Source organism: Notolabrus celidotus, chromosome 14, assembly GCF_009762535.1.
Source record: "Notolabrus celidotus isolate fNotCel1 chromosome 14, fNotCel1.pri, whole genome shotgun sequence".
Classification (NCBI taxonomy): Eukaryota; Metazoa; Chordata; class Actinopteri; order Labriformes; family Labridae; genus Notolabrus; species Notolabrus celidotus.
The window spans coordinates 32293198-32305128 of NC_048285.1; the positions used below are offsets into that span (position 1 = coordinate 32293198).

General features: G+C 44.1%; 1 protein-coding gene across 3 annotated transcripts in view; it reads left to right on the forward strand.

Moving 5' to 3' along the window:
* Positions 1–9443, forward strand: part of pak4 (p21 protein (Cdc42/Rac)-activated kinase 4) — a 39824-nt gene extending 30381 nt beyond the window's left edge. For 2 of the 3 annotated variants that reach the window (XM_034701004.1, XM_034701005.1), the window contains exons 9-11: positions 1464–1589; positions 1694–1828; positions 4729–9443. In XM_034701004.1, the coding sequence (XP_034556895.1) occupies positions 1464–1589; positions 1694–1828; positions 4729–4884 (417 nt within the window). In that variant the 3' untranslated portion in view covers positions 4885–9443. The remainder of the gene's footprint in view (positions 1–1463; positions 1590–1693; positions 1829–4728) is intronic. The other variant, XM_034701006.1, reaches the window with a different exon arrangement.
* The last annotated feature ends 2488 nt before the right edge of the window (positions 9444–11931 follow it).

The window sequence follows — 11931 nt, forward strand, 5'->3', positions numbered from 1 at the left end:
AATGATGCATCATCGTGGAAGAACCAAATCAAATCAAATGATTCCTATTTCTTGTGCTGATACGAGAACGCTCCTTTTGTAACTTCAGTAAATATTTACAGTCACATGTCGTCTTTTTAAAGCATACAGATCATGAAGCTTTAACTCCAACACGTCAGCTCACTGTTTGTCACTTCCTGTTTGCTTCGTGGCTTTTCATTTTAATACTTTTTAAACATGCATTATTTTTATAAGCTGCACAAGAGGACATTTGTAACGTCACATTTCTGTGTAGTCTAATGAAGGCCTTTGGACTCTGGTCACACGCTTGCACAGGAAGCTTCCTGCTGCTGGGTTGGGTTTGGTTGTTTGGTCTGGCAGGGGAAGTAGACTCAACCAAGCCTGAAGGGTTTCTCGGCAGTGGGTGGGTTTGTTTGTTGTGTCAGAGCGCTGCTGTGTGATTGGTGGAAAAAGTAGGTCAAGGTATTTACTGATATTCTGATGAACTCTTGATTTAGTGTCAGGGGTTTGTTTTATAATGACACTGGTGATGTGTTCACTGAAGCCCTGTTAGTAAGTGTTTGTGTGTTTTAAAGAAGCCAACAGATAATAACTCTGCTGTGTTTCAGTACATGCACCAGTTCTCATGCCAAGTTGCTTTCGTTTCTGTTTCTGAGCCAGCTGTGGTGAGCGCTCACCCCTCCTGTGGGCACCACCGTGAGGTTCTTCTTTGTCGAGATGCTCGGTCATGCACAGACCTTCTCAGAAAGAGGGGCGGGTGTTACCACAGACTGCAGGAAAGGCTTCTCAGCTGTTAGCATTAGAATGATTTAGAGTTAGAAGTGTTGTATTGATCAGTCCTGTCTGAGCTGCCTGTTGTTGTTTGTTTGTTGTAAACAGGAAGCAGTTTGTGTGGAGAGCAAAAGAGGCAGCGCGCATCGGCCATCACTTTTTCTTTCTTTTTGCAAATGTCCACAAACATTTATCTTCGTAGTTCCAGTTTAACACTCCAGTTGCAGGCATGGTCTCTAACACGGGACTTCCATCAGATCCGTGGCCGATCCGCCGCGGTCCAGCTCCGGACAGCTGGAGTCATGTGACCAAGGTTTTCCCGTGGCAATCACTGAATCAAGGATTCTCCTCCTCCTCTCCTCATCCATGTTGTCTTTCTGGTCCTCTGAAAACCTCTGACCTGTTGACTCCAGGCTCATCATGACATTTTGTTGTTGTAGTTGCTGGTGAAAGCTCCACTCTCACATTTGAAGTTGCTGGTTGTAAAATAGAAAGAATAAGAAGCAGACATCAGAGGAAGTCTCAGCATTTGTTGTACATGATCTTGAAACCCCGCTGCCTCCTCTTTAAACACTTCCATCACCCAGAGTTCAAAGAGTTATCAGACAGTAACCATTAGAGATTGATGTGTTAACTACCTTTTGTGAAAATGTATTCTGACTTGTCTCTTTCTGCTTCTCTCTCTCTCTCAGGTGAAGCTGTCAGACTTTGGATTTTGCGCTCAGGTGTCTAAAGAAGTGCAAAGAAGGAAGTCTCTGGTTGGGACGCCGTACTGGATGGCACCAGAGCTCATATCAAGACTGCCTTATGGACCAGAGGTAATCCTCACACACACTGGATTTTTATCCTGCAGTTTATAATCTGAACTCCTCAACAGCACCATCTCTTCTACCCACTGATCATGTCTCTTCTCTGTGTGCAGGTCGATATCTGGTCTCTGGGGATCATGGTCATAGAGATGGTGGACGGGGAGCCGCCGTACTTCAACGAGCCGCCGCTCAAAGCCATGAAAATGATCCGGGACAACCTGCCTCCCAAACTGAAGAACCTGCACAAGGTACGAAGACCAGAGCTGAGTGTGAAACACAGACAGCACTGTGATGTTATCTGGTGTACAGTCATTCAGGTTCTTTGAGGTTGAGAAGTGACACAATACTTCAAAGCAGTGTTGAGTAATCTGACCTGCAGTCGAGCTCTTTTTTCTTCTGCTCTGAGTAACAGTGAAGGAAGTCACCTCCGCTGTGGAGCAGATCCCAGTAGAGCTGCAGCTTCTTGACTCATGGTGGTGTTTAACTCACACTGGTGCTCAGATAGATCCATGAAGCTGAGGTCAAACATTTCTGTGTGGCATTGAAAGCAACACCAGTGGAATCAAAAGAACACTCAGTGGTTACCTGAGGGAGTCTGAGGGTTGATGTTTTGTGTTTACTACCTGTCAAAAGTTTGGACACACCTTCTCATTCAATGCTTTTTATTTATTTTAATTATTTCCAACATTGTAGATTAATACTGAAGACATCTAAACTATGAAATAATCTGGTTTTGCCATAATCTGGATTACAACAGTAGTCAAATAGGGCTATCCATTGTGTACTAACCCTACCTCTGAACAACACAACTGATGGTCTCAAACACATTAAGAAGGCAAGTCATTCTACAAATGAACTCTTGACAAGGCTCATGTTCATTAGAAACCATTCCAGGAGACCACTTCATGAAGCGGACTGAGAGAATACCAAGAGTGTGCAAAGCTGTCATGAAGGACAAAGGGAGCTACTTTACAGAATCTAAAATATTAAACATATTCTGCTTTGTTTAACACTGTTTTGTGAATTCAATAATTCCATATATGTTCTTTCATAGTTTTGATGTCTTCAGTATTAATCTACATTAAGACCATTACAAAGTCCGCCTACTATCACCTTAAGAATATATCAAGGGTTAATGGACTCATGTCTCAGCAGGATGCAGAAAAACTGGTCCATGCATTTATCTTTAGCAGACTAGACTACTGTAACGGGGTCTTTACAGGACTCCCTAAAAAGTCCATCAGACGGCTGCAGCTCATACAGAATGCTGCTGCTCGAGTCCTAACAAGGACCAACAAAGTAGACCACATCACTCCAGTTCTTAGATCTCTACACTGGCTTCCGGTCTGTCAGAGAATAGACTTTAAAATCCTGCTGATGGTTTATAAAGACCTGAATGGTTTAGGCCCAAAATACATTGCTGATCTGCTACTACTTTATGAACCACCTCGACCTCTGAGGTCATCAGGTACTGGTCTGCTTTCAGTCCCTAGAGTCAGAACGAAACATGGTGAAGCAGCGTTTAGTCATTATGCTCCACATATCTGGAACACACTCCCTGAAAGCTGCAGGTCTGCTCCAACTCTCACCTCTTTAAAATCAAAGACTAAGACCTTTTTATTTGACACTGCCTTCCTATCTTAGATTATTTTAACTCACTTTAAATTAAAATTTTGATGTAATTTTTAATATATTCCTAATTTTCCTTTTCTTTTCTGTTTTATCATATTAGTGATTTTAATTATGTTATTTTATGCCTGTCTGAATGTCTCCAATGCTTTTAATGTTTTAATGTAAAGCACATTGAGTTGCCCTCGTGTATGAAATGCACTATACAAATAAAGCTGCCTTGCCTTGCCTACAGTGTTTACAATAATTAAAATAAACACAAACCCTTGAATGAGAAGGTGTTTCCAAAGTTTTGACTGGTAGTGTCTTAAAATGCTATTTAGTTAGTTTCATAAATAAAGAGTAAAGGGTGGTTTTTATGCTTTTTTCATATTTTAAAACAATATTGAGGGGCGCTGGTGGTCTAGCGGTCTAACCGCCCCACATACAGAGGCTGTAGTCCTCATCGCAGAGGTTGCCAGTTTGACTCCCGACCGCCACCATGTCCTGCATGTCTTCCCCGCTCTCACTGCTCCCCACATTTCCTGTCTCTCTTCAGCTGTCCTGTCGTAAAAGCAAAAGTCCCCAAAACACACCTCAAACAATATTTAATTAAAATGTTGGCGGTCAACACTAAATGTTGATCTTGGCACGAGATTTGCTCACTTTGTGTCGTCACCTGTCATTTTCAAAAGAGAAACGCCGCTTTATTGCATGGCAACAGTGAGGGAGGCTTCCAGAGTGCTGGGTTCTTAAAGAGACAGTAACTGAAATGAAGCGTTTCAGTCAGAGGCTGAAATGAGGGATTCTCAAAGACAGCAGCCTGAGATACGTAAAGAGGATTTTGAGCTGTAATCATGTAAAGCTGCTTCAAAGCTTTCAGAGGGACGACATAACACCCTCCGTTTACCTTCCTGTTCGCACCTTCCATACAAACTCAGCCTAGTGTTTTCAATTAGGAAGATATAACCACCGAGTGCTTCTGCAGAAATAAGACAGAAGAATCACCATGAATAAAGTATTGACTGAGTTCTTTTCTCCCTTCTTTCAGTAATGACCTAATTTCAGAAACAGAATCTGTGATTGTGTAACAGGCTGATAAGGAAACGGTTAAAGTGGTAATATATCAGCAGATAGAGAAGTATGATTTCTTGGCAGGCTTCGTGTGAGTGTGCAGACATCGTGACTCATCAGCTCTGAGTGTTTCTGCATCCAGAATGATTAAATCCAGAGTCAGAGGAGAGCTGGTATTAAAATAGAAATGAATAAGTTGATCCTCTCTGCAGGAAAACACAAATGCATGAACACGGAACCAGAATCTGTGTTTCTGTTTGTGCTGTAAGACTGACACACTTCACATCAACAGAGACCTGATGGTGCTCCTCAGTTATCCTACCGCTGTGCTGGCTTTGGTGGAGCTGATTTGATTCAATCTTTACAATAAAGCAATAAAAACGGACCTCATCACCTGTTACAAACCTGCTCTCCATGATCATAAACCCCTGACCCCTCTGGATCTTCTCTCCTCCTCCTCTCTCAGGTCTCTCCTCTCCTAAAAGGCTTCCTGGACCGGATGTTGGTGCGTGATCCGGCTCAGAGGGGCTCAGCCAGCGAGCTCCTGAAACACCCGTTCCTGACCAAAGCGGGTCCGCCGTCCTGCATTGTCCCTCTCATGAGACAGAACAGGATGAGATGAGACACGTGACACTACGACCTCCGGACTCTGGAAAAAAGGCAGCGTGTGTGCGGGGTCAAGGTGGAACAGAATACTCCTGCACACGGAGGAGACGACCACCACCACAGGGGGTCAGAGGTCACGGCGAGAGGTCAAGACTGTACAGAAAGCTGCAGAGTGAAGCGGGTGTGCAAGAGTATTCTCTCTTTCCTCTGTGAATCACCGAACTGTGGGGAGCTACTCCCTGAATAAGAGGCAATAAGGCGGTGCGTGTGTGTGTGAGTGTGTACGTGTGTGTGTGTGTGTGTCATGGCTCGTACATGTGAGGAGAGAAGCAGAGAATCCACCGCCCGTCGATTGATTTTATTTCATTTAAGCGTTCAGTTGGAATCGTGCGTCCTGACCTGGACGAGTAACGACTGCAGCTTTTTATTCTCTGTTTGGACCTGAGCTGGATTTGAAGAGTGACGGTGGGTTTTGCACGCCAATCAGACGTTTTGAAGGAGACACAAGTCTGTTTTTTATTTTTAAATCTCACTGTTTGACGGTCCGGAAAGCCAATTCTTCTCACTACAAAGACTCGGATCCTCATCACACCCAGAACTTACTACTGAGGGAGGAATCCATACGACTCGCCACAGAGTCAGACTTTTATTTTGTAGCCGTGTCAACACTAGCTTCCTGTTGTAAACAAGCAAACACACTAAGTCAGGAGATACACTGGAGATGTGTTTTTTTTTAACAGATGAATTTACTCTTTTTTGTTTTTCCCTCTGTGTGTAAGTACAATGAACATAGAGAGATATATCAGCTGTGATGTTTTTACTTTCTCTACTCTGTGATTGTTTTATTATGACGATGATTTGTTTCATTTTAGAGAAGATGTGATTGATGTTTTGAAGCACTGTCGATATGAGATAGAAGCTGCACTCCCGCTTGATTCCAGATGATAGACACTAGACTTTTTTTAATCTGTGTATTTTATTATTTTAGACCACGCCATACCAAGCAGGATTTAATTTACTGGAACATCAGAGAGGAAACAGGACGGCGAATCACCCCTCTGCAAAAAAGTTTAACATTTAAAGTTGCTGCGTTTTCTCAGTTTACAGCTTTACGCTTCTTTTGAGGTGGGAAACGGTCGAACATTCATGAGTTAGTCTGGATTACATCACCTGTCTCACACCGCAGCTCATCGTGTTCCTTGTCTGATGAATGGATTAATGTTTGATCGCGGCCCCTGAAACCCGCTCGCTGTGAGAGAGAGCTCTATTTATTAACCACGGAGGAAAACATGCAGAAAGTAGTGAAACTGATCATCTTTGTTTGGATGCTTATCTCTCACTCTGCTCATAACACGAATAGATATGAGATCTGTCTGCAAACATGCGGTCTGTGAAAGTGGAGCACGCTCATCTAAAACTCCCCTTCGTCCACCGGGGAAGATGCATGAGGACTTAATCGCGCTCCTGCATCCTGTGAGACGGACTTGCCTTGTGAGACTTTCTTCACATCAGTCCCCTAGCAGTCGCCTCAAACAATCCCCTTCAGACGCCGGTCACGCCACATTTCAGCAGCCGGGCAGATGTAATCTGCTGAGTCTGCTCGTCATCCTCTGATATCTGCTTCACCAGCAGTAGTTTCACACTGTATGTGGTGACTGAGCAGTCATGTACACACAGGAGGTGAAACTGAAGATAAGGAAGCAGTTACATCTCTCTCTCTCTCTCTCTCTCTCTCTCTCTCTCTCTCTCTCTCTCTCTCTCTCTCTCTCTCTCTCTCTCTCTCTCTCTCTCTCTCTCTCTCTCTCTCTCTCTCTCTCTCTCTCTCTCTCTCTGCACAGACTGTAAACATTCCCCTCCCTTTGCCAGAGCTGCTGTTTTTATTCCTTCTCTGTCTTCCAGTGTCGCTGCTGCAGAGAGCGTCCTCTGGTCTGATGACGCCTCCATCAGGGAGACAGTTTTAGATTGTAACTACAGGATGCTAACACCACTGATGAGAAGAGGCGATGTCCTCCTGTTCCTGCATCCCCAACTTAAAGCTCCGGTGAGGAACTTGCAGGTTATGTTGAGTTTGGCGACTCCTGTGGACAAAGTGAGACGTTTGATTCCTTTACTGATCTGAATCTTTGACTTAGACAGATATAAAAAGGCCGACATCTACCTGCAGCCTGCAGAGGTGACAGGCTTAAAGAATAACTCTAAAGATATGACTCTAAAGATCTTGTTTGCTCTTGTAGGTCGTAGAAGAGCTTCTCAGTTTGTTTCTTCACCTCCTAGAAACTCCTTTAACACAGATTCTTAACAAAAGCCGGTCAGCAGGTCTCCTCTAGCTAGTCTAGCACATATCTGTTACATGCATAAAGCAGTATTTATAAATCCTGCTTCATCAGAGAGTGTGAGGCCTGAAGAGTAGCAGCACAGAGTAGGAGGAAGACTTGTTTTTAAGAAGGAGGTTGGTTTCTCTCCAAGCTGACTGAGTCTGTGTTCTAACATGAATCCTGCAGATCTCAGGAGCTGTGGTGTGAGGAGAGAGATGCAGCATCACTCTCTTTATGTGTTTTAATATGTCGCTGCACACGCTGGAGAATGTAAGACGTGAACTTCTGCAGAAAAGCACAGCAGGGTGTTTCGGTGGTTTGTGAGACGATGCTCGGTCCATTAGGCTGCATGCTAAACCACCGAGACCACACTGGGCTGCAGATACAGCTGAGAGAGAGCACAGAGCTGAGCTTCCATCGTGCTAACACTCGTCAGAGCATGTTGGCTGAACATTAGTTAATTTTAAACTTTGTCCCTCCTGTTTTTATTTCTCCTTCACAGAGAGAAATGTCTGCGAGGCGTTTTGTACTTTGCCTCCCGGGCAGCTTCAGCGGTGTCAGTGGGTCGATAATGACTCACAGGTTATGAAACAGTCGACGAGTTTACTGTTTATATTCAGAGAGAGACACACGGCGACTGAGCTGAATGAAACCACAGACTGAAGACAATCAGGAGTCTGTGAGATTAAACAAAGGAGAGTTTGAATTCTCCTCTTTTCTGTTTGGAGAGTTTTTATCTCCAGAATCTGAAATCTGAACTTTGAGGTCACTTTGAAACTCGGCCAGGCTGCACATGTTGCTTTAACTGAAGACAGGATTAACAGCAAACAGACTTCATACTGTAAGAGGACCGGCCTCCTGTATCTGACTGTTTTCCTGTCAGTCAGAGTTTGAGGGCCCCAGAGAGGAACTAAATATAATCTGAGACTTTTAGAGTAACTCATCATAGCATCCAGAAAGAAATGATTTAATGACATCATTTTGATGTCCTCTTTTATGATGAGGTTTGTGAGTTTACACAGAACTCAAAGCTTCTCATGAACGTTCACGCTGCTCCACACAGAGCGAGAACACGCCTGAACCTGGAGCCAGATTCTGCTCTGAACAAAGCATGACAACTAATCAGTCAATCAACCTCCAACTCTCTCCTCTCTTCATGACTTGATTCATGAATCTTCACAACGTTACTCTGAAATCTTCCATGATTTTATTTTCCTCTCTCTCTTTACTTTGTTCTCTTTTTGTCTCTCATCAAACTACTGTCAGTTCAGCTGCACACAAACACATTTAGTCGATGCTCCTGTTACTCTTCCTCCCACATCTCATCGTTTTATTTCTTTAATGTCAATGTGAAAACCACAAATCTGTTGATCCTACTGTTGGACTGATGTTGCTTTTCAGTAGACTGTAGCTACAATTTATGGACCAGCTCTACTGCTGTGAGTGTGTGTGTGTCTGAGAGTGTGTGTGCATGTGTGTGTGCAGACTCAGTTCATGCCTTAACATTTACAATCACTACTTGACAGATTGTGATTCTGAGTTGAAACTACGACTGTTGGAGATGTTGAAAGGAGACCACGTGACGCTTCCTCTCCTCATCGCACATATCTGAAAAGTCTTGAAGTCACTTTGACGTCATTTTTTATGCCGAGCGGTGTTTGCGTCTTCTGGCTGAAGTGCTCATTAACATTCCTGACAGTTTCCAAATGGAGGGGAGAGCGCTGCTTCAGATGGAGGATGTTGCAGAGTTTTTTTTTCCTAAGATGTGAGTGTCTGAGAGTCTGAAGGGGGTTCTTCAAGAAGCAGGACTCCTGGGGACTCAGATCTTTCAGCCTCTTTGTGCGTCACAGATCTGAGCTTTCAAAGGTTTTTCGTTCTTTCTTCATCGTTCACGGGCAGCGAGCAGCTGCAGAGCTGTGCAGAGTTTTAGTGCCTTGCATCACAGTATCCTGAGGAACGTCCCGGCTGAGTCCTGCTTCTTGAGACCCCCCCCCCCCCTGCTGGACCCCCCTTCTGGTGTTGAATGAACATGTGCTGATCAGCAGCTCGCTTTATAAATATGTGACTAAAAAGCCCCTCTGGACTCGTCTGCTCCTCCTCCTCCTCCTCCTCTCTTCTTCTGTTAAAGCTGATTCTGTTGACGTGTTTTGTCAAACATCAGACTCTGACAGTCGTTCCTGCTCCATCCTGTTTTTGTAAATTTCACTGGTATTGTAAAAACATAGAGTTCACTTTGCAAATACAGATTTTGTAAAAGTCACCCGTCCTGTCTGTTTTCTGTTCCTGTCTGTTTGAAATGTTGCAGCGTTGATGTTTACTCACACAGCTCTAAAGAAGAACAAACTGAGACTCTGAAAGAAGGTCAACGTTTTATGATCATCAATCAATCTTTATTAATATAGCGCCAAATCACAACAAGGAGGTCTGGACTACTCTATGTCAAATTATGAACAGAGACCCAACACCAAGACAGGATCAGACTCAGTCTGACCCCACCTTAATCCACCATGAGCATTGCACCTCACAGTATTTAGCTAGTTAAGCAGCGAGGACAAACTTCCTTTAACAGGCAGAAACCTCCAGCAGGACCAGACTCATGTTAGACACACATCTGCTGAGACTGAGTCGGGTCTGAAATCTAAATCCTGGTTTACAGATGATATTGATCGATGAGTTAAGAGGCCTTATGTTTAGGTTTGATTATCTGGATCATGGCTGCAAGCTGGCAGACCTCAGCAGGCAACAAGATTCTCTTTTCAAGATGCAGCCATTGCTATTTTAAAAGTTTTAAAAGCTAATCTGTATCAAGAACAAGAGAACATTCAGATCTAAAGATGATAATCTGATTCAAACACTCTCTTCGTCTCTCTCTCCTGTAGCTCTGATGAGGGACATATTCTCACCTTGTCCTTCAGTGGCGAGGACAAACTTCCTTTAACAGGCAGAAACCTTGAGCAGAACCAGACTCATGTTAGACACACATCTACCTCAACTGAGTTGGGTCTGGAAAGAGGGATACAGGGGATTGAGAGAGAGAGGGAGCTGGAGTCTGGAACGTCCACAGCAGGAGGACGTCTACGGCAGCTCAGAGGAACCTACGAGACAAGGGAGCTCAGGGACTCCAGAAAGGTCTATGGTTAGTAACTTTAATGGGACAGTAAGTGATGGAGGGGTAAGATAGGATCCCAGTGTGTCAATCTAAGCCTATAGCAGCATAACTAAGGCCTGGTCCAAGCCTGATCCAGCTCTAACTATAAGCTTTATCAAAAAGGAAAGTTTGAAGCCTACTCTTAAAAGTAGAGAGGGTGTCTGCCTCCCAGACCCTGACTGGTACATGATTCCAAAGGAGAGGGGCCTGATAACTGAAGGCTCTACCTCCCATACTACTTTTAGAGACTTTAGGTACGACCAGCAGGCCTGCATGTTGGGAGCGTAGTGTTCCAGAGGGGTGATAAGGCACTATGAGCTCTTTAAGGTGTCTGATCTTTAAGAGAATATAAGATGAAACTAGAATGACTCGGCTCCCTGCAGCGCCCGAACCCTGAACTCCAGATATGAGAGGGTTTCAAATGTTTGAGTCAAAGTTAGACATCAGTCAGTCTCTGGGTTTCACTCAGCCTTCATCAGTCTGCACTCCAGAGTCAAATCTGTTCATTTGCATGTTAACAAGCCGACTTGTGCATGCTACTATTGAATGTTCACTTCTTGTAGCAACACGGCAACATGAATGAGTCAAAGCTTCCAGAGAATCGTGCAGAGAGATGTGAGAGCTGTGAAACATGCAGATAAGCTGCCAACTCGACATCAAATCTAAAACAAAGATCTGATCAATCAATCTGAACGCTGTGTTTCTTTTATATCAGACTGTCTTCCTGTGTTGTGTTTTCAGCGATGAACCAAGAGACCTTTTTGCAAACATCTCAGTAAATGAAGCACAAGCCTGTTTCTCTCTCTCGACCTCACTCCTTAGTTTTCCTGTCTTGAACACCCTGCTGAGAAGAGGCGCCCGGGGGTGTTCTCTGTGGGGGGTTAAACCCACAGTTTGTGAACTAGAGACAATCTCAAAGAGCAACACAAGTGGCAGGAAATTAAAGACTCAAAGCACGAGATAATGATCCACTAATGTCTCTGTTTGGAGAGTATCAGAAGTTTCTGTAATTGAGGTCTACATTTGAGAGGATTAAAAGGATTCCTGATACAGTTTCCTGAAGCTGGTACTGTTCAGTGGAAACCCTTTTCTTTGTATTCCACTGATACATCTCAGCAGCAGAGTCAGCACTGGTTTATTTTTAGCACTTCCGTCAAGTCGCCTGTCAGTCGAAGGAGCTGCGCAGCATGTCGAGCTGTGCAGGCTGAGAGTCTGCAGGCTGAAACTGTGCAGTCTGAGAGTCTGCAGGCTGAAACTGTGCAGGCTGACAGTCTGCAGCTCGAGCAGTGACTGAGACGCAGACCACAGGTCAGCTGTGTTTGTGGTCTCTCAGAGAGAAAGTAGGGGACCGTTTCCTGCTGCATGCATTACCATAGAGGTTAGTATGATATCAGAGACATGAGTTCGCAGTTAAATGTAGAATTTGGGGTCAGTGTGCCTTTGAGGTGCAAGTTAGACGTGAAACTATAAACAGGGTATCGGAGAGGATAACTCCTCCAGCTTCTCTAAGAAGTGAAGCATGAAAGTGTCACCTCTGTTCATGAGTTCATTTGCAAGTCTGCAGAATATAAATGAACTCTCGATATGTCAGAGTTTGGAA